Source organism: Phalangium opilio, unplaced genomic scaffold (assembly GCF_054372755.1).
Source record: "Phalangium opilio isolate 3A_F unplaced genomic scaffold, DU_Popi_V2 ptg000079l_1, whole genome shotgun sequence".
In the NCBI taxonomy this organism is placed as follows: domain Eukaryota; kingdom Metazoa; phylum Arthropoda; class Arachnida; order Opiliones; family Phalangiidae; genus Phalangium; species Phalangium opilio.
The window spans coordinates 4,190,211-4,212,065 of record NW_028324187.1 but is presented as its reverse complement, the minus strand read 5'-3'; the positions used below and the strand labels follow the sequence as shown (position 1 = coordinate 4,212,065).

At 35.2% G+C, this 21,855-nt stretch overlaps 2 protein-coding genes across 2 annotated transcripts in view; one reads left to right on the top strand and one right to left on the bottom strand.

The window, feature by feature from the left end:
* Eip74EF (Ecdysone-induced protein E74) overlaps nucleotides 1-13,941 on the bottom strand; it is a 72,805-nt gene extending 58,864 nt beyond the window's left edge. Inside the window, exon 1 of the mRNA XM_089845723.1 lies at nucleotides 13,895-13,941. Within this exon, the coding sequence (XP_089701849.1) occupies nucleotides 13,895-13,926 (32 nt within the window). The 5' untranslated portion in view covers nucleotides 13,927-13,941. The remainder of the gene's footprint in view (nucleotides 1-13,894) is intronic.
* A 1,011-nt stretch (nucleotides 13,942-14,952) lies between these two features.
* Lsm11 (U6 snRNA-associated Sm-like protein LSm11) lies at nucleotides 14,953-21,180 on the top strand. Its single transcript, XM_089845722.1, has 3 exons — nucleotides 14,953-15,241; nucleotides 20,537-20,698; nucleotides 20,790-21,180. Exons 1-3 carry the CDS (start codon nucleotides 15,035-15,037, stop codon nucleotides 21,093-21,095), a joined length of 675 nt encoding a protein of 224 aa, XP_089701848.1. The 5' UTR covers nucleotides 14,953-15,034; the 3' UTR covers nucleotides 21,096-21,180.
* Nucleotides 21,181-21,855: the final 675 nt, after the last annotated feature.

The window sequence follows — 21,855 nt, the reverse complement described above, 5'->3', positions numbered from 1 at the left end:
TTTCAACGTAGGCAAAAAATACACACAAGTCAAGCACCCCTCAGGCACAACACGTGGTATTTATTATTGGTTAAAAAAAGCGCCAAAAACCTGCTTAGCGCTTACCGGCTAAAGTTTTCAGCGGATCCCTTACAACCCCCCTCCCGTTTTCAGCGGATCCCTTACAACCCCCCTCCCGTTTTCAGCGGATCCCTTACAACCCCCTACCGTTTTCAGCGGATCCCTTACAACCCTCTACCGTTTTCAGCGGATCCCTTACAACCCCCTACCGTTTTCAGCGGATCCCTTACAACCCCCTACCGTTTCCAGCGGATCCCTTACAACCCCCCTCCCGTTTTCAGCGGATCCCTTACAGCCCCCCTCCCGTTTCCAGCGGATCCCTTACATCAACCACCTCCAGTTTTCAGCGGATCCCTTACAACCCCCCTGCTGGTTTACTTACAACCCCCTCGGCCCCTCCCGTTTTCAGCGGATCCCTTACAACCCCCCTGCCGGTTTACTTACAACCCCCCTGCCGGTTTACTTACAACCCCCTCCCGTTTTCAGCGGATCCCTTACAACCCCCCTGCCGGTTTACTTACAACCCCCTCCCGTTTTCAGCGGATTCCTTACAACCCCCCCTCCCGTTTTCAGCGGATTCCTTACAACCCCCCCCCCCCCCTCCCGTTTTCAGCGGATCACTACCGCTTAAGTATTATACAGTACTTATCTTCCAGTAGAAATTAATACGGGTAACTAGAAACCACGTAGAGTTTCCTATCTACTACTTGGTTCTGTCTGTGTAACTACCCACTGACAATAAAAAAGAAATAACAAAACAATAAAACCTTTTTTAAAAAAAGTTATTTTTCCAGTAAAGCATTCAACACGCAATGTATATAGTTCCGCAGCTGTTTAGAAATATAGCTTATAGTTAAAACTTAATCCTGATACACAATACAAGGGGTGTTTTTGTAGAGCAAAATATGTCAATTTTCTTTATATACAATGAGATAACTTTCATCCTGCGGTTCAAGTCTCCAAGTATAACTCTTCATAATCATCGCTCGACAGACGATTAATTGTTTAACAGTCTTAAGAAAGATGCATTTAATTTAATTAGATTATGTTCAGTAGTTTACAGTAAATATGATAAATAAATTATATAAGACCAATAAGTGATATCTAGTTTATTAGGGAGAAGGTATAAATTCGCCCCCACATTTCAGCTTTATCTTCAGTCCAAACGTATAGTAGGTCCGGAGTTAATCCCCGACTGAGGAGAGGCAGCGAAATAGCCCGGCCTCCTTTTACGTCCCCCCTTTTATTTTGAAAGGGGGACTGGGACTATGGTGCGCGAATAATTAGGCATCTTATACCTTCTCCCTAGTAAACTAGATATCACTTCTTGATAAGACATTAAAACATACAGAGGTAGGACCTAAGAGAACAGAGGTAAGATAGAGCATATCCCCCACGTTACAACATGTTCCTGTAGGTAACTAGCGCCCTCTAAGGTTATAATAATTGCAGCTAAGGTCTGATCCACAGAAAAACTTTAGGTGCCTTTGAAAATTTTTGGTACGATTTCATTTTAAACTTAGCAAATGAAAAATATGTTTTCACCACTATAAACGAAGCTATTTAAAATTTCTCTTTCAATAGCTTTTTATTGAAATGGCCCTTAAAATAACGGCGCCCCAATTTGTGCTATACTTTATATTATTATTATACTGGGATAATAATTATTTTAAAATAGAATTAAATGGCCCTGAATAAGACTCCCTCTTAATATAGATCAAATTGCTTGTCGCGCAATAGCATTTCAGATGCATTCAAAAGAACAAGTTTATTCAAGCTGCAAGTATAGAGAAACTCAATATAATTTTTGTATATTAATATTTCGTTATGCAAAAGTAATATTAGGCCTTCTAAACCGAGAGCTTTAAATTTATAATTCTTCACTATTAATGTCAATTAATAAATACTAAGAGAGCATCGATCATATTTAATCAAATTATTATTAGAGTGTCAAAATTTGTACTAGGACAAATAAAAATTTGTGTAAATTTTTTTTATAATGACTAGTTATTATAAAATAATTTTGTGATTTTTTGAAAATTTTCAAATATATGTAACTTTTATTTATAGCTCATATGGTGAAGTTACGAGATTTTGGGCTATAGTTCAATGTATACAGGGTGTTTCTGATAAGTGTGGCATAAATTAAGGGGGATATTTTCGGCCAATTTTAAGACGAAAATGTTCTGTGACATTTTGCCTTCCGGGTAACTGTTTTCCAATTAAGATTTGAGTGTTTTATGGATGACCCCTTAATTAAATTAGAAATCATTGTCTTTAATTTATGTCAGACCTTATCAAAAACACCCTGTACGTATTAACATATATTTAAATCAAATCGTTACATAACGCACAAACAGACAAACAAACAGCGACGATTAAAAAACCTCTCATCGAAACTAGGCAAGAGGATACTAAAAATCCCGGAGACCTCGAAAACTCCTTCCTTTTTTTTGTGTCGATTAATTTTGTTGTTTTTTGCATACATTTTCTCATTCCTTTACCCGCCCCTTTTCTAAACAACTCGCGTCCCCCCTGACACAATATGGTAGGCGAAGAAGGAGCGGGAACCCAAGGACAACCAAGCTTCTTTTTTTTTCATCTTAAGAAATGACTGAAGCCCAAGCCTTGAGGTTTACTTTAAAAAAGATAGATTTCAGCCTTCGACTTTGGTAGGCTTTCCTGATGATAAAATGTTTTAAGATGTACAAAGATCTGTTGAAGGTTTTCTATAGCATGCGCGCGCGCTGTTGATGCATTAGGCAATTCATTAAAATATCTCCATTTTTACGGATTCGCTTCAAATTTGTTTGAAACAAAAAGAAAGTCCAAAATAGGCATTAATTTAGAGACCACACTTAATTAAATTAAGGAAATTATTTCTTTTAATAAGCCACGTTATGTCACACGACGTTTTCTAGGAAATACCTTCTTTTCTAATTAAAATTAAAATAAGCAATTATTTCCTGTTATAATTAATTTTGTCACCCTAAAAAATAATAATTAAAAAAAACCCCTCGAATTACTTAAATCTTAACGACAATTAAACCAAATTTGTTTTTTTTCTTTCAGCATCTAGCTCTATATTTTAAAGTTTAAACCACGCTATTTTCTGTTCAGAGTCAGAAATTTTCGTTTCCCAAGTGTTGCCAGTAATGTTTTGCAGCGGATGTAAATTTTGAACTGATTTGAACTAAAATTAAATGAAACTTTCAACATTTCGTATTTGAAAGATTGTAGAATAGAAAATAATGAATATTTCAAATTAGGTTTTCTTATAGGTTAGGGCTCTTTGAAGCAGATGACGTCAGTAGGCTAAGGTTTCAACTAGAGTTCTCAGAGCCCATGACGTCATCTGGTTTTAGGTAAAATAATTTAATCAAGTGGTATATTTTTAATAATTTCGATAAATACATTTCCAAATTAAAATAAATATTCATTATCTTTATAACAACAATTTGAATAAAAAAAGTCATAATTAAAACCCCAAATTTTCCTTTAAAATAAGTGAATTAATAAATAAAAATTGATACGCAAATGTTACTAGTTGAGAAACAAAATTTTTCTTAACAAAAAATAAAAATATCAACATGCGATTGATTTAATTTGAATGATTAACAATATATTACGAAACTTAATAAAGGATGTCGTTACCAAAATTTCAGATTACAATCTATAAAGTATACAGTATAAAGTATAAGGCTCGCTTAAAATTTTAGAAGGCAAACTAGATGCGAATACGATGAAGCAACGGGCAACATTTTCACGGTCAAATTTTGAAATATTGGTTATTAAAAATTTCCAAATAAAACATAAAAAAATAAATAAAAATAACTTCATTAAACCCTTCATGCTCCCTTTAAGGAATCATTTTCTTTCTTCATACAGAAGTTCTTTGAAATCCTACGACATAATTACGTGCCTTTAGGCAGACAAATTGTTATTTCTTACTAATGACTCATTTGAAATAATGAAATTTAAATTCCATGAGTTGCAACGTACTATTCTTAGTCATTTACAAAATATACCTGACTTTCCAGGTGAGGTAAAAAAATCCAAAAACTTTAGACCAAATTTAGATCGAATTAAATTCCACGTGTGCAAAATAATGAAAATGTTTGCACTTCCGGGTTTGTTTTTATGTGCATTACACTAACATCAGTTTAACTAAAATGGTTTGTTGTCACGAGTTAAAAAATAGCACGTAACGCGCGTCAATATTTACCAAAACGTATAGAACTTAATATAATATTACTTTAATACTTAAAAATAAGTAAATTACTTAAACCCAAGTAAGTCAGTCAATCGCCATTAGAAAACCTTAAGGCTACTGTCGGAAAAAGGTATTAACTTATTTATATTTACAGGTACGCTGGTTTAACTTAGACTAATAAAATAAATTCATTATTCTAGTTGCATAGTCCTCAATTCTTATTTATTGAATGAATAACACATACCGTGTTTAAAAATTAAAATTAAAAACAAAGATGCATGTTCACGGTCACGGATATTTTGAACATCATTTTGTCGGATAGTAATAGGTCTCGCTAGTCACAGTATCCTATCCCTCGGTATTGCTCAATATCGACCCATTATTAATGGTCAAAAAATAAACGTGAAGTTTCAGCAATCACGAAAGCAACGTTTTCAGTAAATTTACGCGTTTAATTTTGATTTAAAATTGCAGTACATAAGAAGGGTTCGTGTAAAATATTCAAATTCGTTCGCGCTATGCTATTTTACAACCCCATAATGGCGGATTTGACCTTTACTACGGACATGGTTAATAAAATAAAGCTATAAAATCAAGGTCTGCATGTAATATGCAAAATTCAGAGTTTTTCTTAGTTATTTTGCTAATATATAATCAAGAAGTGATATCTAGTTTATTAGTGAGAAGGTAAGATGCCTAAGTATTCGCGCGCCATAGTCCTAGCCCCCCTTTCAAAATACAAGGGGGGACGTAAAAGGAGGCCGGGCTATTTCGCTGCCTCTCCTCAGTCGGAAAATACGTAATTTTCGTCATTCGCGCTGCGCTGACGTGAGTTTTCAAGAACCAATGAGATGCTGGTTGTAATTTAGAGGCGGCGGGGATTAACTCCGGACCTACTATACGTTTGGACCGGAGATAAGGATGGAAATGTGGTGCGAATTTATACCTTCTCCCTAATAAACTAGATATCACTTCTTGCTAATATATAATATATATATTTTTAGGAAACGATGTTCGATGTATACAGTGACGATAATTTTATCGCGGTGACCATAACAAACGATACGCGAGTTTAATAGACGATATTTAAAGAAGTGGGAACGATATTAGAGTACTTCAAAGACGATAACATCTCTAAAACCCCAATTTAGATAAATTTTTCTTTCGATTTTTATAACAAAATGTAACTTTACACTTTCTGTTAGCCATTAATAAAATACTATATGAAACAAAAACTAAATGTTACAAAATGCCAACCCAAACCCCTTCACTTACCAAAATGTTCCAAAAACAATAAAATCATCTTTTAAAGAAAACACCAACCACCGATATATTACAAGGGTACGCGTCTTTTATCTGGGACAAATCCCTGACCCTAACCCCATTATTTCAATCTTACTTTTCATAAATTGAACCTCGAAAGAAAAGTAGAAAACTTGTTCGCTCGCGCGCCTTAGCTATCGCATCACAACCACGCGTATTTCATTTGCCAAGTATATATTTTTTTGGCGCCAAATCATTGCCAAGAAAAGCGTGCTTGCAAAGGCCCAACATAATACACGTACAGTGTCAATGATATATAATATTATTACGCGTTATCGTAGATAAATACGTCAACGGATAATGACTTTAAACATACATATCTTCAGGGTTTATATTAACGTATCAACTAAATTAACATTCTAAAAAAAAATAATAATTATTATCTAATCGTGAATATAGGCCTATTTCGCGCCTAATCTGCGTACGTCCTTCGCGCTCTTTAATAAGAATTCCCGCGTCTTTTGAAGACACGTGACAAAACACGCGTTTTAAGTTTGACAGGAGATTAATTAGTTGCAATTTCTAATTTATATTTTACAGGCATCATGGAGCCTGTATCTTAAACGGCTCCATGCAGGCATGGAGAATTCCTACCATTAACACAAGGAGACCAGGGGACTTAGAGTGTAAAATCGTCTGCTATTTTACACTCTAGGTTGCCTCGTCTCCTGGTGCAAATGGTATGAATCCTTCTTGCGTGTAAACTATGTATATAGAAAGTTTAAACACATGGAGGATTCATAACATTTACACCAGGAGACAGGGCTATCTGGAGGACAAAAAGCAGACGGGGTTTCTGCACTACAAGTAGCCCGGCCTCCTGGTGTAAATGGTATGAATCCTCCATGTGTATAAACTATCTATTATATTTTTTAGATTACAATAAAATTCCCCTGACTTAATTGGTTCCAATTCATACAAAATGAACTGATTTTTCATGACCTTTATGTCAATTGTAGGTATAACCTGACTCGTGACAATGTTGCAGTTGCATATTTACGCCGCCCTATACCACGGCAGACCTTTAAGATCACGTTACGTGGTGGGCGAGTTTTTAGATCAAGTACAGCTTATTAAATTCAAATGTAATATAAATGCTAATTATTTTAAACTTTCCTTGTCAATTAAAAATTATTTCTTTATTTTTTAAATAACCCTTCCCGTACGAGTACACCCTAAGCTAATGTTTATAGATAATTTGATAATCTTTGAAATAAACAGCAATCGAAGGATGAATTCCATAAACAATGCGCCCATGACATATTTTTTTTCTTTTTGATAAGAATTGTTGTGATTATAATTATATTACGATTTCAAAGGGTTAATTACTGTCATTCTTATTTAACATTAAAAAAGATTTAACCAGGACTATTTTCACAAGTATGAAATAAAATATCGTGTACCAATCCGCGTGCAACCAAATTTCTCTATACTTTAAATTTTTTATTTACGTAACTTCAATTTGCGATAATGCCAAAACCCAAACCAAAATAAAAACCATCTAGTTGCCTTTGGTTTCATCTTTCAAGATTACAAGAAAAACAGTGACTAACCAACCATTAATTCTGATATCGAATTCCGACGTTTAACTTTTACTTAATGACGTAAAATTAACGTAATAATAAGCATTAAGCATGCGTCAATCAAAATGTATGTACCCAGAGAAACTAATAAAGATAATACATAATAAGCCGACAATACAGTGAAAAATTAAACACAAAATCAGAAGAAAATTAAGGCGAGAAGACTTATATAACTAATTTATTTTTATAACAATGTACTTTGGGAATAATTCTTCCTAAACTGAACTGAACTGATATTCATAGCTACACTAAAGGAGCTAGAGATATTTCCTCCCCCCGTTTCTTAATTTTAACCGCGCTTCATTTCAGTGTTGCCAGTATTTTGTTATTAGATAATCTCCTACAGATTTGAAAAAGAAATAAAACAGAACCGAACCGAATTCAACAAGATTTTCAGTCTGTTTTAGAGTAATCTGCGCATTTGAATCGCACTCACAAATGATTGGCAACATTGGTCCGCAAACTATTAGGTAACAGTGCCGCAAACCTTAACAGAAACGAAACGACCTTGAAAAACACCCTTACCCTTAACCTAATTATCCTATTAATAATAAAAAAAATTAATCCATACCTTGCTTCAAACATAATCCATAAGCGTTTATATCACACAATCACAAAAAAAATAAAAATTTAAATTTAAAGATTCTTTTTTTTTTAACTTTATTGATACTCAATATAATATAAAATGTGTATCCAAATTATTATTATATACTAATTGTAACACACTAACACCAACCACCTTCACCACCACCACGGTTTCACTACAACCTAATCTAATACTACGGGCAGAGCGCGAACTATACGAACTACAGCTCTATAGTGTACTAGTACAACTGCGGTCTCCGCTCAAGAAGGGGGAAGGTAAAGCTGCAAAATTCACTTCCGAAACATTGGGAGTCAGGGTAGAGAAGAGAGAGAGACGCCATAACCAAGCCAAAGCCAACGGAGCTTCGTTGACTACGTCACAGACTGACGAAAAAAAAAACATAGTAGAAATACAAGCATAATTTCTAGAATATACCTCTAGTCGGATAGACTCGCAAAAAACGAGGAAATCAAGTTAAGAGTTTGGTATAAGGTTTGGTTGGCTTTGCCTCTCGCTCTACTGCTGTAATGGAATGGGAGTTTTTCAGATCTCACACGAATATTGATGGTTTAAACGTGTAATTTTGGAATGAGTCACTGACTGACTGATAGAGGAGGAGGTATTTCGATTATGATTTAGCAAACAAAAGTCTTGGATCTAGATTATATAAATGAAGTGTGACGTGTCTATGAGATGGGTCGGTTTGGTGTACACGAAAAACGTTTGGTAATGGACTGTTTAAGAAAGGATCTGATAGCAGAGATCTCCGAGTCCGAGTTCGTATTAGGATAAGGCAATAGAGATATGTCTCACTTGGGACGTCAGTGCCCAGGTAAATGTTACGGGCTTGGGTTTGGCTGTAGGTCGCCATGTTTGGTACCACTTTGGTTCTATGGGCTAATAGCATGGGTGACGTCATACTAAGGCTTCTGAGATGGCTTTATAGACCCAGTGTGTCTTCAGAGGTAACATTGATGGGTATATGGACAACAGAGACGTATGCTTTCAAACAACAAGGACCTCTGGTGGACTGTTAACGTTGAGGTACGATCTAACAACGCCTTAGTGTCCACTTACATATCAATGTACCACCTCATTGTGACACGGCTGAAGCAGTTAAGAGAGGTTCTACATGACATAACGACGATATAGCGCTCACAGGCTATAGAGAACCATGTGGTAACAGTAGTTGCATTATCGTCACTCTGTTGCACATATTTTTAAGTCTACACTTTTAATATTACATGTACATTTAGGTAAATATTCAAGTAGGGAACAAAGTTATTCTCCGCAGTAGTTAGTGTGTGAGCTCCGCCCCATTTTCCTGCCGGCTTTCCCTGCGTTCTAAATTGTATAAGGGGAAGGGTTATACATTCTCTTTCTTTCTCCTCCACCCGGTTTTCAAAAGCTAACTATACATTAATGGCGGGTACTGATACGTCACGGTTATGTCCTTGAAAACAAGCAACGTGTTGAGCGCGTGCGGTTAAACTTCACTCGCCAAGCAAACCTCGTTAAACGCGTCGCGACTTATCGAATTTTCTCTATAATAACTTACTTCTATTGGTCGACATTTAAACCGGGTTTTCAACATAAATCTATCACTTTAAAGTCTACATGCATTCAGAATAACCCTGCTTTAACTTAAGTGGCAGTGTTAACAATCAAGCTATAATGAACCGCTAGCCTCTCTCGTTGCAGTTTCATGTCTCTGGCAACACTGTCCAAGTGTACAAAATGGCTTCAACTGCAGTCTCAGACGCATTTCGAGGCTGAATTTTCTGAACTAATATCCCCACTTACAGAGAGCATCAAGGTGTTGGCCCACTAGCTCGATTAAAACTAAACGCGTAAGCCTAAATTCTCTAAAAGGTTCTGAAATACGACGACTATGGTACTGATTCAAACCAAACTGAATTGAACTGCTAATCTGCTACAAATCCTCTGGTAACAGAGAGCTTTCAGATTGGATAGTAGTACGTGACACCCTCCCAAGTCTTACCGCTGTTCTGGTAGCCATATTGGTGCATGGTCTCAGCTTCATTCCTGCTTTAAACCCACCAATATGGCAGCGTAAATTACGTCACGAGACTCACCTCCTCCTCTAAACTAAAAGCTCTCTATAAGCGAAGAATTTTTGTCTAAATTGCGAAAACCGTATTATATAATCCCTTGTAGGCCTAATCCCTCAAAGGGGTAAAGTTCGTCTTCAAAACGGGGCTCCCCAAATTTAATTGCCATTTACCGGCAGACGAAGGGGGACTTACGATTATCCCTTAATGCTCCGAATGTAGGCTAAAACTCAAGGTTAAGGACAAGCTTGCCTCGTCACTCGTCAGTCCCCTTCCATTTAGTTTCCTGATCCTCATCCCTACCCTCTCTATCTTCAGTCACCATCACAGTCTAGGAGAGCGATCGAGCGCATGCGCAAATACAGTCCCGAGAAAAGGCGCGTAAGTGTTCGAAGCATTGTTACAGGACGGAGTTCCAAAATAGAAAATGAAATCATAGGCAGTATACAACAAATATACTAAAGTAGATAAAGTATAGAAGTACTAGACGAAAAACTAACCTAAAATTAAAATCAGCGGGGGCAGGGCTGCGAATAACATTGAAGAGACTAAAGCCGGCTAGATCAAGGTCAACTTATTAATACCTCCCTAGAGACTTCGATGTCTGTCAAAATTAACTACAGCCCTCTATCCATGGGCAGTAATTCGCCGGTTTGGCAAGGAGAAAACGTTTGCCTAATTAGTAGAAGACCATTACTAGATGAAAACTGTTTAACGTTGGCTAATGAGGCTTTTATTTAATTAATTTTTAATGTCCTAACGTTTCTGTCATACAACCTTTCAACTCAGATAACAATTGCCGTACAGTACAAACGTTATCCATTTCCGGAATCACCCTGATTAGATTCAAGTTAAAATTCGCTTAAAAATCATTAAAATTCGTGTTAATTGGCTTGTGGAAAGTGCTGTTAATTGTAGTCTTTCGTAGCCGAAGTTATAGGTGTTTTTTCCAAGTGACTTAACCCTCGCGAAATCGAATAAAGCTTACCAAGTATTTGAAGCTAGCTAACTCCCACAGCTTTTCCATTCCTAGGAAAGGGACCGCAGTAATACCGTCAGAGGGGAAAATTTCCAATTTTCAAAGTTAAGCCTTTACCAATGAAAAGGTTTATTCAGAACAGTAGGCAAGGCAACCATAGGCAAGGCGACCAAACCCCACTAAGGAGTGAAGAGAAGCCTACCAGAGCCAGAGCAGAGGGAGCTAAGAGAAATGAGGTGACTCCATGAGGGTGAGTGAGAAACGGAGAAACGCGCACGAGTGAATAGTCCAAGGACATGACCTTGTCGGCAACCCCGGCAACAGCGCATTTCCGTCAACTTTGAGCCTACCTTCCTACCCCTTCCTTCAGTAGATTTTCTCCCCGTCTCTAGGCCATTAACAGCCCCGTTCTACCCACACGAGGAGGGAGAGAAGTCTTTTCCCAGCTCTAATACTTAAGCCTAACCAATGGGAGACGCAGCCGGGTCCCAGTGTTGAATGTTTAAACACTGAGAATTCCGTGAGCAACGTAATAGATATTATAAAAGGCTTGTAATTAGGTTAAATATTCACAAGCAAAATGATTAGTAAAAAATAATGCTTAGATCCGTTTCAAAAAGGGAGCTAGCCTCATTATCGTCTGGTTAAGAACGTACGCGTACGCAAAGACGATAGACAGGGCTTCAAAGTTACCAGTCCATTACCAAATTTGCTCCGTTTTGTAATTGTTCGAAGACATATCTTAATTTAAATATTTTTTTGTCCACATAAAACTAGGTTGTCAACACACCAGACTCTATTAGGTTTAAAGGGTATATTATTTAAAACCAAGCTACAAATATACGCAATATAAACGGTGCAATGTCGCTAACGAAATTCTCATAGCCTATTTAGAATAAAGCGATGACTATATATAATTTTTTATTTATTTCAATTTGTTTTTTGTTGCTTTTGCCTCTTCCGCGATGCGGTGTAGGGTAATTTTTAGAGTTCTACGCTATTACGGTTGTCAGAAGTACATCTACCGATGTAAAAAAAATTAATATAATGAAAGATGCAATTTTGCATCACGATGACGTAACAGGAGGTTATAAATTCTTAAGTCTTCTTTGAAACGTTTTATACTCAAAATTAAAATTATAAATCGTAAGTTACTGACGTCAGATTCCAAGATAAAGAAACCTATTAAATACCCTTTAAAGGGAGAAAAATATTACAAAATACTTTTGATGTGTAGATGTGACACTTAAGTTTCAATTACACGTATATATTTATACAATCAAAGCAGGTAAGGTGCCTTTACTCTCTCCACACACACACAAAAATAAAAAATAAAAATCACGCTAATGAACAATGACAACTAACTCTAAAATTAATTACTAAAATTTCAACCTACTCACGAAATATGGGCGTTGATAATTACCATTACAACATGTCCTTAAATGTTTACGGTAAACATCAAAATGCATTAATTAATAAATAAATAAATAAAAACAAATAGAGAGATTAAGCTATTGCTAAAGAAAACCCTTTTGAATGTGAACTTAACATAAAAGTATTTATTGTGCTTCGTCCCAAAGGTGGCAAACAGCTTGGTATATTAGTTGCAATAAAATATAGCCTTAACCTCTCTAATAAATACATGTATGCATTATTTACAGTCTGCAAATGATCTGAAAGGACCTTCGGGGAGGAACAATAAGAGGTTTTTTTTTTTTTTTTTGTTCTTCCAAAACTTGGGGGTCTAAATTACTAATATGACACGGCATATATTAAACCAAACACAGATCGTATAGTATAATGTAATGTATTCAGCTATATTCTACTGTTTTCTAAAGGATTACACTGGGTTTTCCACTTATATAAATATATGCATATCGATCCTATAACATTATAACATGCTCTACATGTAGTAAATATTCTGGCTTAACTAGAAATTGTAGAACGGCAAATGCAAAATAAATTTATGCAAATTTGACAGACGATTAAAAATATATTAATTTCTTGAGAAGGGAATATCGAATAGTGATTTCATTAAATAAATTTTACTGATTTAGTTATTTTCTTTGACTGTTTACTGTTTATAACTGGTGAAATATAATTTTTGCTATACGAAACCTATACTTCCTGAGCGACTTAGACCGATATTGGTTTCCCAAAACGGTTCAAAGGAGATACAATATTCAAAAGCTAATATACAATGAAATGAACTTTTTTTTAAACCGAACTGATTTTTATAATAAAAGGAGAGTTTATCTTTTTTGTCGAAGTAGCCAACCCCTCACTCAAGTCACGCAAATATCCCTGAAATCTTAAATATCCCTGATTCCCCCGAATTGAATGAAAAATCTTTTAAGTATCCCTAAAATTCTAGACAACAATTTATTTAGACTCTTATATTCCCCTGTTTTACATGAACTCTGGCGAGGGGCTAATCACTCTCAGATTCTCAGTACACCACGGCGGTAAAAGGTTATTCATTCACTAATTTTTTAAAACAATCATTATATCATTGAAAAGACTTATTTAAATATTTCACGAAATCCCTTAAAACATCGTACGATGAGTGAGTAACCCCTCGAAACGTGGAGCACTTTCGCACGAGCGACACAACATAGAAAAATTACACTTAAGTGTACCATAATTTTTTTAAACAAATCCGCTATCAAAAGGTACACCCACCATGGCGACAAATACACTCAAGCAATTAACTCTAGTCATAATCTAAGATAGTCATAATTTTCCCTCTTAAAAGGATCTAAATTCCCATAGAAACCGGGCATATTTTCAAACGGGAATTCGTACCCCTTTCAAGATTGAGACCAGAACTACATTAATATATATCGGTATTGGTACAAATTTCAAACTACCCTTGGGATTAACAGCGTATATTGCACATACAACATTAATTCTAACACATATACAGGAAGATGGGAATACCCTTATTAGTAAAAGCCATTAAATATAGCGAAAACACAACCTTAGAACCGATATAATTTAACGAAGATAAAAGCCAGTTCTCTACGGCTAATATTACTGGTTCTAAAATTGCAAATACATTAATTAAGTAGTATGTACCTGCTCAATCCAGAAGCGGCCTTAATTTGCATAATGCGTCGAGATGGTTTTCATAATTTTTTTTTAACTGTATATCTTCAATTCCAGGATTGTAAAAAACCGGCGATGAGATCAAAGGCAAAGTATATTATAATTAAAAACACCAATCAAGCTAATTCTAATTAAAAAAATGTATTCACTAGGTTCTAAACACTAGATAACTCTAAGCCTATTTTCAGTAGACCAAACGTCAGTGTTCTGAGACTTTATCTAGCTCTGAGGTACGTACGGAGTTCCTGTAGCCTTCGACTTCCGCGTGCTGGCTCTTCCCCCCCCCCCTTACAATCAGCCCCCCCCCTTATTAAAATGGACGGCTCCGCGTCGTCTGTGACGTCACGTAAATTCAGACCCAGACGGGGATAGCCCCTTACTTAAACCCCTCCTACTACCTTTCCACTAGTCTGCGGTGGTTCGAAGGATAAAAGTTGAAAATAGGCCAAATTTTATTTTATAGGCCAAAATGTCCCGAAAGCGTCTGGAAGTGAGTCTAAGGAAAGGAATGGGTTTCATTTAAGAAAAGGTTTCAATGGTTTTGCTAAAAAGGAGACCGGTGCCAATTTTAAGAAAAAATTTCTTTGTATAATTAGAATGTTAGCTTAGCCATTGCGCGTGAACTTAAATTAGAAATAGAACTACGTATTTCATGGAAATATTCTTTATAGAGAACTCTAGCTATTTGATCTGAATGCGATGCAGGGTTATCAGAGTTCCCTGCTGCAGTGATAAAGTTTTAAACTCGACGGGTAGTTTGCGTTTATATAAATAAGATTTTAAAATTTGTTCCACAGGCACATGGAGCGTAAAATATAAGTATTTTAATTTAATATTCTTTGCGTGCAGTTGAATCACTCTCCAAGCACCTGTAAAGAATACCATTTTGCCTAAAATGGGCGTTCTACACTCTCCCCAATCTGTTTCTTTCAAAAACGAAATGACCCTCCTACAGAACAGATTTTGGCGCGAACGCGAATTCAAAGTTCCTAACCAATCCGTTAGGGGAATCGAAACGTTACGTAACTTCCCTAGCAGATGGTATTTAAAAATGGCGACGTCCATATACCGCTGATGCTCTAATGTTTTGATAACGCGTGTGTAATAACTATGAGTTTCGACCCAACTTCACCCGATTTTGACCCCGAAGCTGCTTTAGGTCATCCCGAGAGTGTTATTCTACCAAACCCAAGTGTTTTACCATATAATAATGTTGCGGAATACGTTAGTAGAACCCGAGGTCTTGGCAGAGCTCGTGGACCAAGGCCCGCCACTTTGTTATCGCAAAGAGCGGCTGGTAGAGGGAACACCAGTCAGGTAGGAATATAAAACGTTTTCAGGGATGAAATTTTGGCGCCAATTTTGATAATAGCGCGCCATAAACCGAAGCACGTTTGGCGGGAAAAAATAATCATAGGGTAATTAAAAATACCGCGAAAGTAATAAATAATGGATATCAAAAACCGTTTTAAGCATTCAGGCTATAATTTAACGATGTTAGAAAGTAAAATTATTTTTGAAGTGTATGAAAATGCTTCTAGCTATAACAAGGTGTAATGAAATGGTTAATTTGCAATTACCAATTCTTAACGAGTGCATTTTAACTAACAAACTGACTCCGGAAAAGATAGTTATCAGTATTTTCTAACAGAATTGACGAAAGGGTTAAAATTAAATGGTTGAAATACATTGTATGTGGTTTCCTTTATAATAGCATGTGTCAAAGCACATGGACATCTCTAGTAAAGGTCAGACACTGACAAAGGCGCACCAATAGCTCATGCCCAAGCTAATACCTCTCGTATGTCGACAAAGCAACTTAGCAGAAATATTAAACAGATTTAAATTTAGAAACACACAGCTCTACATTTCATTTTCCCTTCAAAAAGCAACAACCCTCTGTATAATATCGGTATCTAGCGGCGATAAAAGGAACTAGAATTCATCCCCTACCATAACATTTCATCCCCCGCTTCCACAATCTCCCGTAGAGGTCAATGTACTCGAGTCAAAATACGCTTCTTCCAGAGCTCAGTCGGGTTTCGACTTTCGGAAAGAACGGAGCTGTTTAGCGAAACTCTCTTTAAACTGTAGCTCAAAACTTAGCCATGGCGTAGCTTATCAAGCGAAATTCTGAGAGAGAGAGTACAGATAGAGGAGAGCGAGCAACAGAAGCCGAAGATGCTTTTAAAAACTGGCCATACTAGTAAAAGCGCCAAAAAGTCATTGAACTTTGGTGCCAACGTATTCTCCTATAGAAAGAGCTCGCTTTAAGAGAGTTTAAAAAGACTTGAAAATTTTTCTACCCAAACATCTATTTTTTTTTATTTCCTTCATCTTTATTTAACTAACTTCGACAAAATCAGCTAATACTGATTTAACTCTTAGCTGAGCTTAAAAAAATCCTGCTTTTTATCAAAAAAAAGAAAGATTAAAACTTTCTTAGATAACGGCTTGGAATGTTTTCAATTATATACATAGATAACAAAATTCTAAAATTTATCCAAATTGCCTTAAAACTTTTTATTTTTTTTAAGGGTTTGCGAGAAATTTCTAAAATTAAGTAATTTAAGAGTGCATTAAATATTGCACGTGAATGTTGAATTGGATTCCTGGCAAAAATTACCTTTTAACGGCGTCAAACTTAGACCAACAATTGCACATTTGAGTTTGTTTTACATTCACTGGAGAAAGAATTAAAATTCATGGAATGAAAGTTGCTTGCTAAATAACATCATGATCAAAACGGGTTTAAGTTTTAATTAATTTTTTATATCCCGGGGAATCTTTATGGAGCCGTTTTTCTGATATTGATATATTTTAATGGCCCTAAGAGATGTCGCAACATTTTCACTGATTTTAACAGGGAGAGTTGTGGCTCGCTCCTCTGTCTGTTTTGGTATTAGAGGAATATTTTCTCAACCTCGAGCGCGCCATTTTGTACTTGCACGACGTCACGCAAAAACATGGAATTTTTCTCCCCCCCCCCTCTTACTCTTTATTTTAATCTCCGCGGGGGATGGATATTTTGTTGTTTATGTTTTTGTTTACTTCCCAAATAAAAATAAAAAATATTGCATAATGAAAAATTGCAATTGGAGCAATTGGAAAAATAAATCAGAAACCCGCATGCAAAGTTATAGATGCGTCACAAATTTCTACAAATAAAAAACAATAAATAAATAAATAAAAATAAAGTTATCAACAATTTATTTACCTATTATTTTAATCAGATTTTTACGAAAACCCATTTAATTAATTGCACTTGTATCAATCACAACCCTTTAACAGGGTTCATACAACTTTTGAAAAACAAATTTCCCTGAGATTTCCAGGCTTTTCCCCATATACTTCACTCAGTTTTCCAGGTTTTTCCCGTATATGGAGTATGCTACGGAGCAAATGTTAACGAAGGAGGGGGGGGGGATAAATTGGACTATAACTTACTCAAAGGACATCCCCGTATCTCTAATATAACCACAGTTATGAGCCCCCAAAGTTGGATGTAATGTTAATCCTATGGAGGGGGCTATGTTTATGAACATTTTGCCTAATTACTCGGCCCCCGTTTGACACAAATTTCCCTGCTTTCCCTGAATTTTACTAAAAATTCTGAATTTCCCTGAGGTCTTTGTCAGCTATTTATTTCCCTGATTTTTCCAGGTTTGTATGAACCCTGTTTAATCTTAATTAATATTATTTTAAAATTCGTAACAATCAACCCTTCCCCAGCATCCCCCTATTTCCATTCAATTAAAAAGAAAAGAATGAATAAACCTCTTAGTTCAAAATGAGATCTAACTAAATAACAATAATATAATAGATAAGCATCACGAATGTCTTTTAATTATAGCAGGCCATAGTCTCTTTAATACAATGAAACGAAATGAAATAATTTGACGATACGATGTTGTTCTAAATTTATTTTAGACCGTCCATTGTCACAATGTAATATAACGATTGATACAATCGATAAAACCCTTAATAATTTTAAATTTAAAATATATAGGAGACCTGTAAGACCCGGGGATTTTTTATAATATATAATAAATATATACATACTAACGGTGTATATAGTTTAGATAGTGAAAATTAAAAATAAACTATAAGTTATATAGCCTCTAACCTACGCTTAGCTCATACCTAAAGCATCTATAATACATAAAATACAAAACTGGCTTCTTTATTTTTAGCTTGACCCAAATAACGGTTATATTTCTCTTAAAAAAAAAGAACCAGTGCTGGTAAAAACGTTATATACCATTTCTTTAACGGTGCTTATGTATAGGTTCTATTATTATTTTGCTATATAGTGAAATTACCGTATTCTTTCCCCCACTACCCCTTTCTTAGTTAAAAAAAAAGACCCCCCCCCTTTCTTTATGTTTCGCCACTTATGAATAAAATATATGACTTTAAAAACGAAGGGGGATTAAAACTTTCCCTAAGTAATATCGTAACATAAGTATGACAAAATATTTTTTATTGTTTTAATGCTAAATTATGTGGTGGGAAAGTTTCTTATTTCATTGAACTATTACTAGGCTATAAATCGTTGATAAGTTTGAAAATGAATTTTTAAGCAAAATTGCAAAAAATTTATTAAAGTGTTAGTGACATAATTTTCGTCATCCTCAAACTTAAAATGCGAAAAAAATCCTTGAAAAATCTAGTTTATTATGATATGTTTACTTTTTTATTTGGTTTCGTAGCAATTTATTAAATTGCAATCAAAGTTTTGTGTTTGGAAAAGGCCTAGTTGAGATTTTCTTTCGTTTGATGACGTAGTAAGGAGAAATTTTCACTCTAGATGTCGCTCACGTGACGCGCCTGTTAGTGTCTCAGCGCCGCGTTAAGCCTAATTTATTCAGATTCGCGCGCGCGCCGCATTAGTAGACTCGGGAGTCTCGCGCTTGGCTTTTCCGCGAGATGCCGCGAGTGACGTATCAAGGAGAAAAACCCGCCAAAAATCTTCTCCGCAAATTTGCCTTGGTCCCCCAAATTTCAAGTTTTCAAAGTGTTTTTTCTGTGTTTTCCCTCATAATTAAATAATATTCAAGCATATTTTTGGAATCAGAAGAGTTTTAACTCTCAAAAAAGTAAGGTTTTCTTTAGATTTGAGATAATTTTTAAATCACGTCGCTATTCCTTTAAATAAATAAATAAATAAATAATATTCAAATTTTAACTCAAAAGGTTATATTTAACACAATTATTTTTTATTAATTCTGAACGGAAAAATGTGATAATTAAATATCGCCGTTAAGATTGTACGAGGTGAACTTTGACCTCAATTATCTTAAAACCTTGCCAAAAATAATCAAATTATAACCCAAATGGTTCTATTTAAAACAATTATTTTTAATAAATTCTGAGCGAAAAATGTGTTCATTAAATGTCGTAAATTTGAAGATTGTACGGGGTGAACTTTAACCCCAATTATCTCAAAAACCTTAGATCCGAATTTTAGTAAAAAAACGGGCTTCGTCACGTTTTTGTCTTCCATTTAATTTAATATTGCACGAGGTGAACTTTGACCTCAATTATCTTAAAAAAACCCATAGATAGAACTTTTGTGACTAAACCCTGGCTTCGTAACTTTAATACACCATAACTTTAATACTTACGAAGACTGTGTCACTTATGATTATAACTTGACTTATACCGAAGTCTTCGTTACACGAATTACGATCTCGCTCGGTTATTTTGATGATTCGTTTAATAGCGGGGGTGACAATATTTCCGTTATTGTAAATTTAACTGGACAGGTTAGAGAGAGAGAGAGAGAGAGAGTTGTGTGACAATTTCTTTATAAGATAATCCGGTTATAGTTTGGGTATTTTATTTTTAATCGTACTGTTTTAAAACAATGGGTAAGGTGCATTTATTACCGGTACATTATTATTTGGCATTCCTTTCTCTATGCTTGGCTGATGAAAACGATAATCGTTTTAAATTAGAATGTAATTATTCAAATTTTATTCAAAGGAGAGTTAAAAATAGAATTTTTATAGTATACCGTTAGAATTGACGAATAATATATGAAAATTTTATTAATAGGTAGTTTTATTCTTTAATCTAATAAAGGCGTTGATTCAGTTCAGTTCATTTTGGTTGTTATCAAAACGTATTATCATATAGAGAGAAACGTTTCATTTATGGATTATTCTTTTTCACAAGTCTATCAATTTAATGAGTTAAAAACTATAAACGCTAATTACTTTCGAATTACCCGTAGACGGATTACGGTTTTCAGCTGATGCAACGTTTTGACTAATTTAGATGAGTTAACTTCAGTTGAGTAAACTAGTTGGGTCGCGTGAACCAGACGTTGGACAAGTTGAACGACCAAATTATGAATTTATCACTGACCAATTTTTGTCGACTCAAGTTTTTTAACTCGTCTATTTGAGTCAAAATTTGTACCGTCTGAAAAGGCCTTTACTCGTAATCATTTCAGCGTAATCCCTGTATAGAGTACACTGATTACTCGCAATTACTGCCCCCTTGGTAAAAATTAAACGCCACGTAATTAGAGATTAAGATTTGACGCTGAATTCAATTAAAATTCTCCTATAAAAAGTGTTAAATATTTCTATATTTTAATTAAAGGCTACAACCTCCAAAGCAGACGACAGAAGAACGAGATTAGAATCAACCCTAACAAAGAAACCAGAAACTAAGGATCTGAAAGACGTCTTGAACTTAATGCCAACGAAAAGCGGACCCCTTGCCTTCCTACACAAATGTATTACAAACAGAACCAAAGTCAAGGTAAGTAATTACACCCAAATAATCCTTCCTATAACCTGTTACACCTTAACAGGAGTTCTAACAATTTTAAGCCTAAATACTACATATATAGGTTTGGACTCGAAACTTCACTCACATACGGGGTATTTGTACCGGTTACTTAGTGGTCTTTGATAAACATTGGAATCTAGCCATGAAAGACGTCGACGAAACCTATGTGCGACCTGTCAAACGTAAAACGCCCCACATGGGACCACTTCTAACTACCCAGGACAACCGAAACGTCGTAATTCCAACTACTTCCAGTAACGAAGACAGTTCGGATAATTTCGTTCCCAAGGGTAAATGGTGCAAAAGACACGTCCCGCAGTTGTTCATCAGGGGTGATAATGTTGTTATGGTGGCCACGGTGACGTAGCACCAAAAATATATATAGGTGTTTAAATACAATTTTTTTGTATATTAATTTTTAAAATAAAATGTGGTAATATTTTCATAATAAATTGTTGAGTTAATACTGAAAACATCGTAAATAAATTTCATGCAATAAAAATACCATCCTATTTTGAATATCATAAGATATGTTCTCCGTAAGTTTGTCATTGGTTACAAACTGGAGCTTGTCATGAAGTGACGTAGGTAGGTCATAGATTCGATGTAAAGCGACGCCTGGTGAAGCGCTGTCAAAGGCTTAGTACAGACTAAATAGTATATGATGGACAGCAAAACTAACCGAGTGTAGCTCGAGCTGTCTCTAGCATTACGAAGTATAGGTAATGTCATACATATGGAACATATCTCATAAACTTATGCACCAATGTCCGATTATTTTATGTGTTTAATTAAATTAATTGGACAGTTAAATTTATTTATTTAATTAATGCATTACAGTTAAATTTATATATTTAATTAATGCATTACAGTTAAATTTATTTATTTAATTAATGCATTACAGTTAAATTTATTTATTTAATTAATGCATCAATTTTGCAAAAGGTAAATAATTTAAATTGGTATTAAAACTAAACTCCAACGTTTGAAAGTTGTCGCAATGGGTAATACTGTAACTACGAAATAGGGTAAGATATCGATTGGATGACTTCGAATCCTTCAGTCCAGGATAACACGAGGACATATTTTTCATTTTAAGTGGGGAAACTTATATAGACATAGTTTCC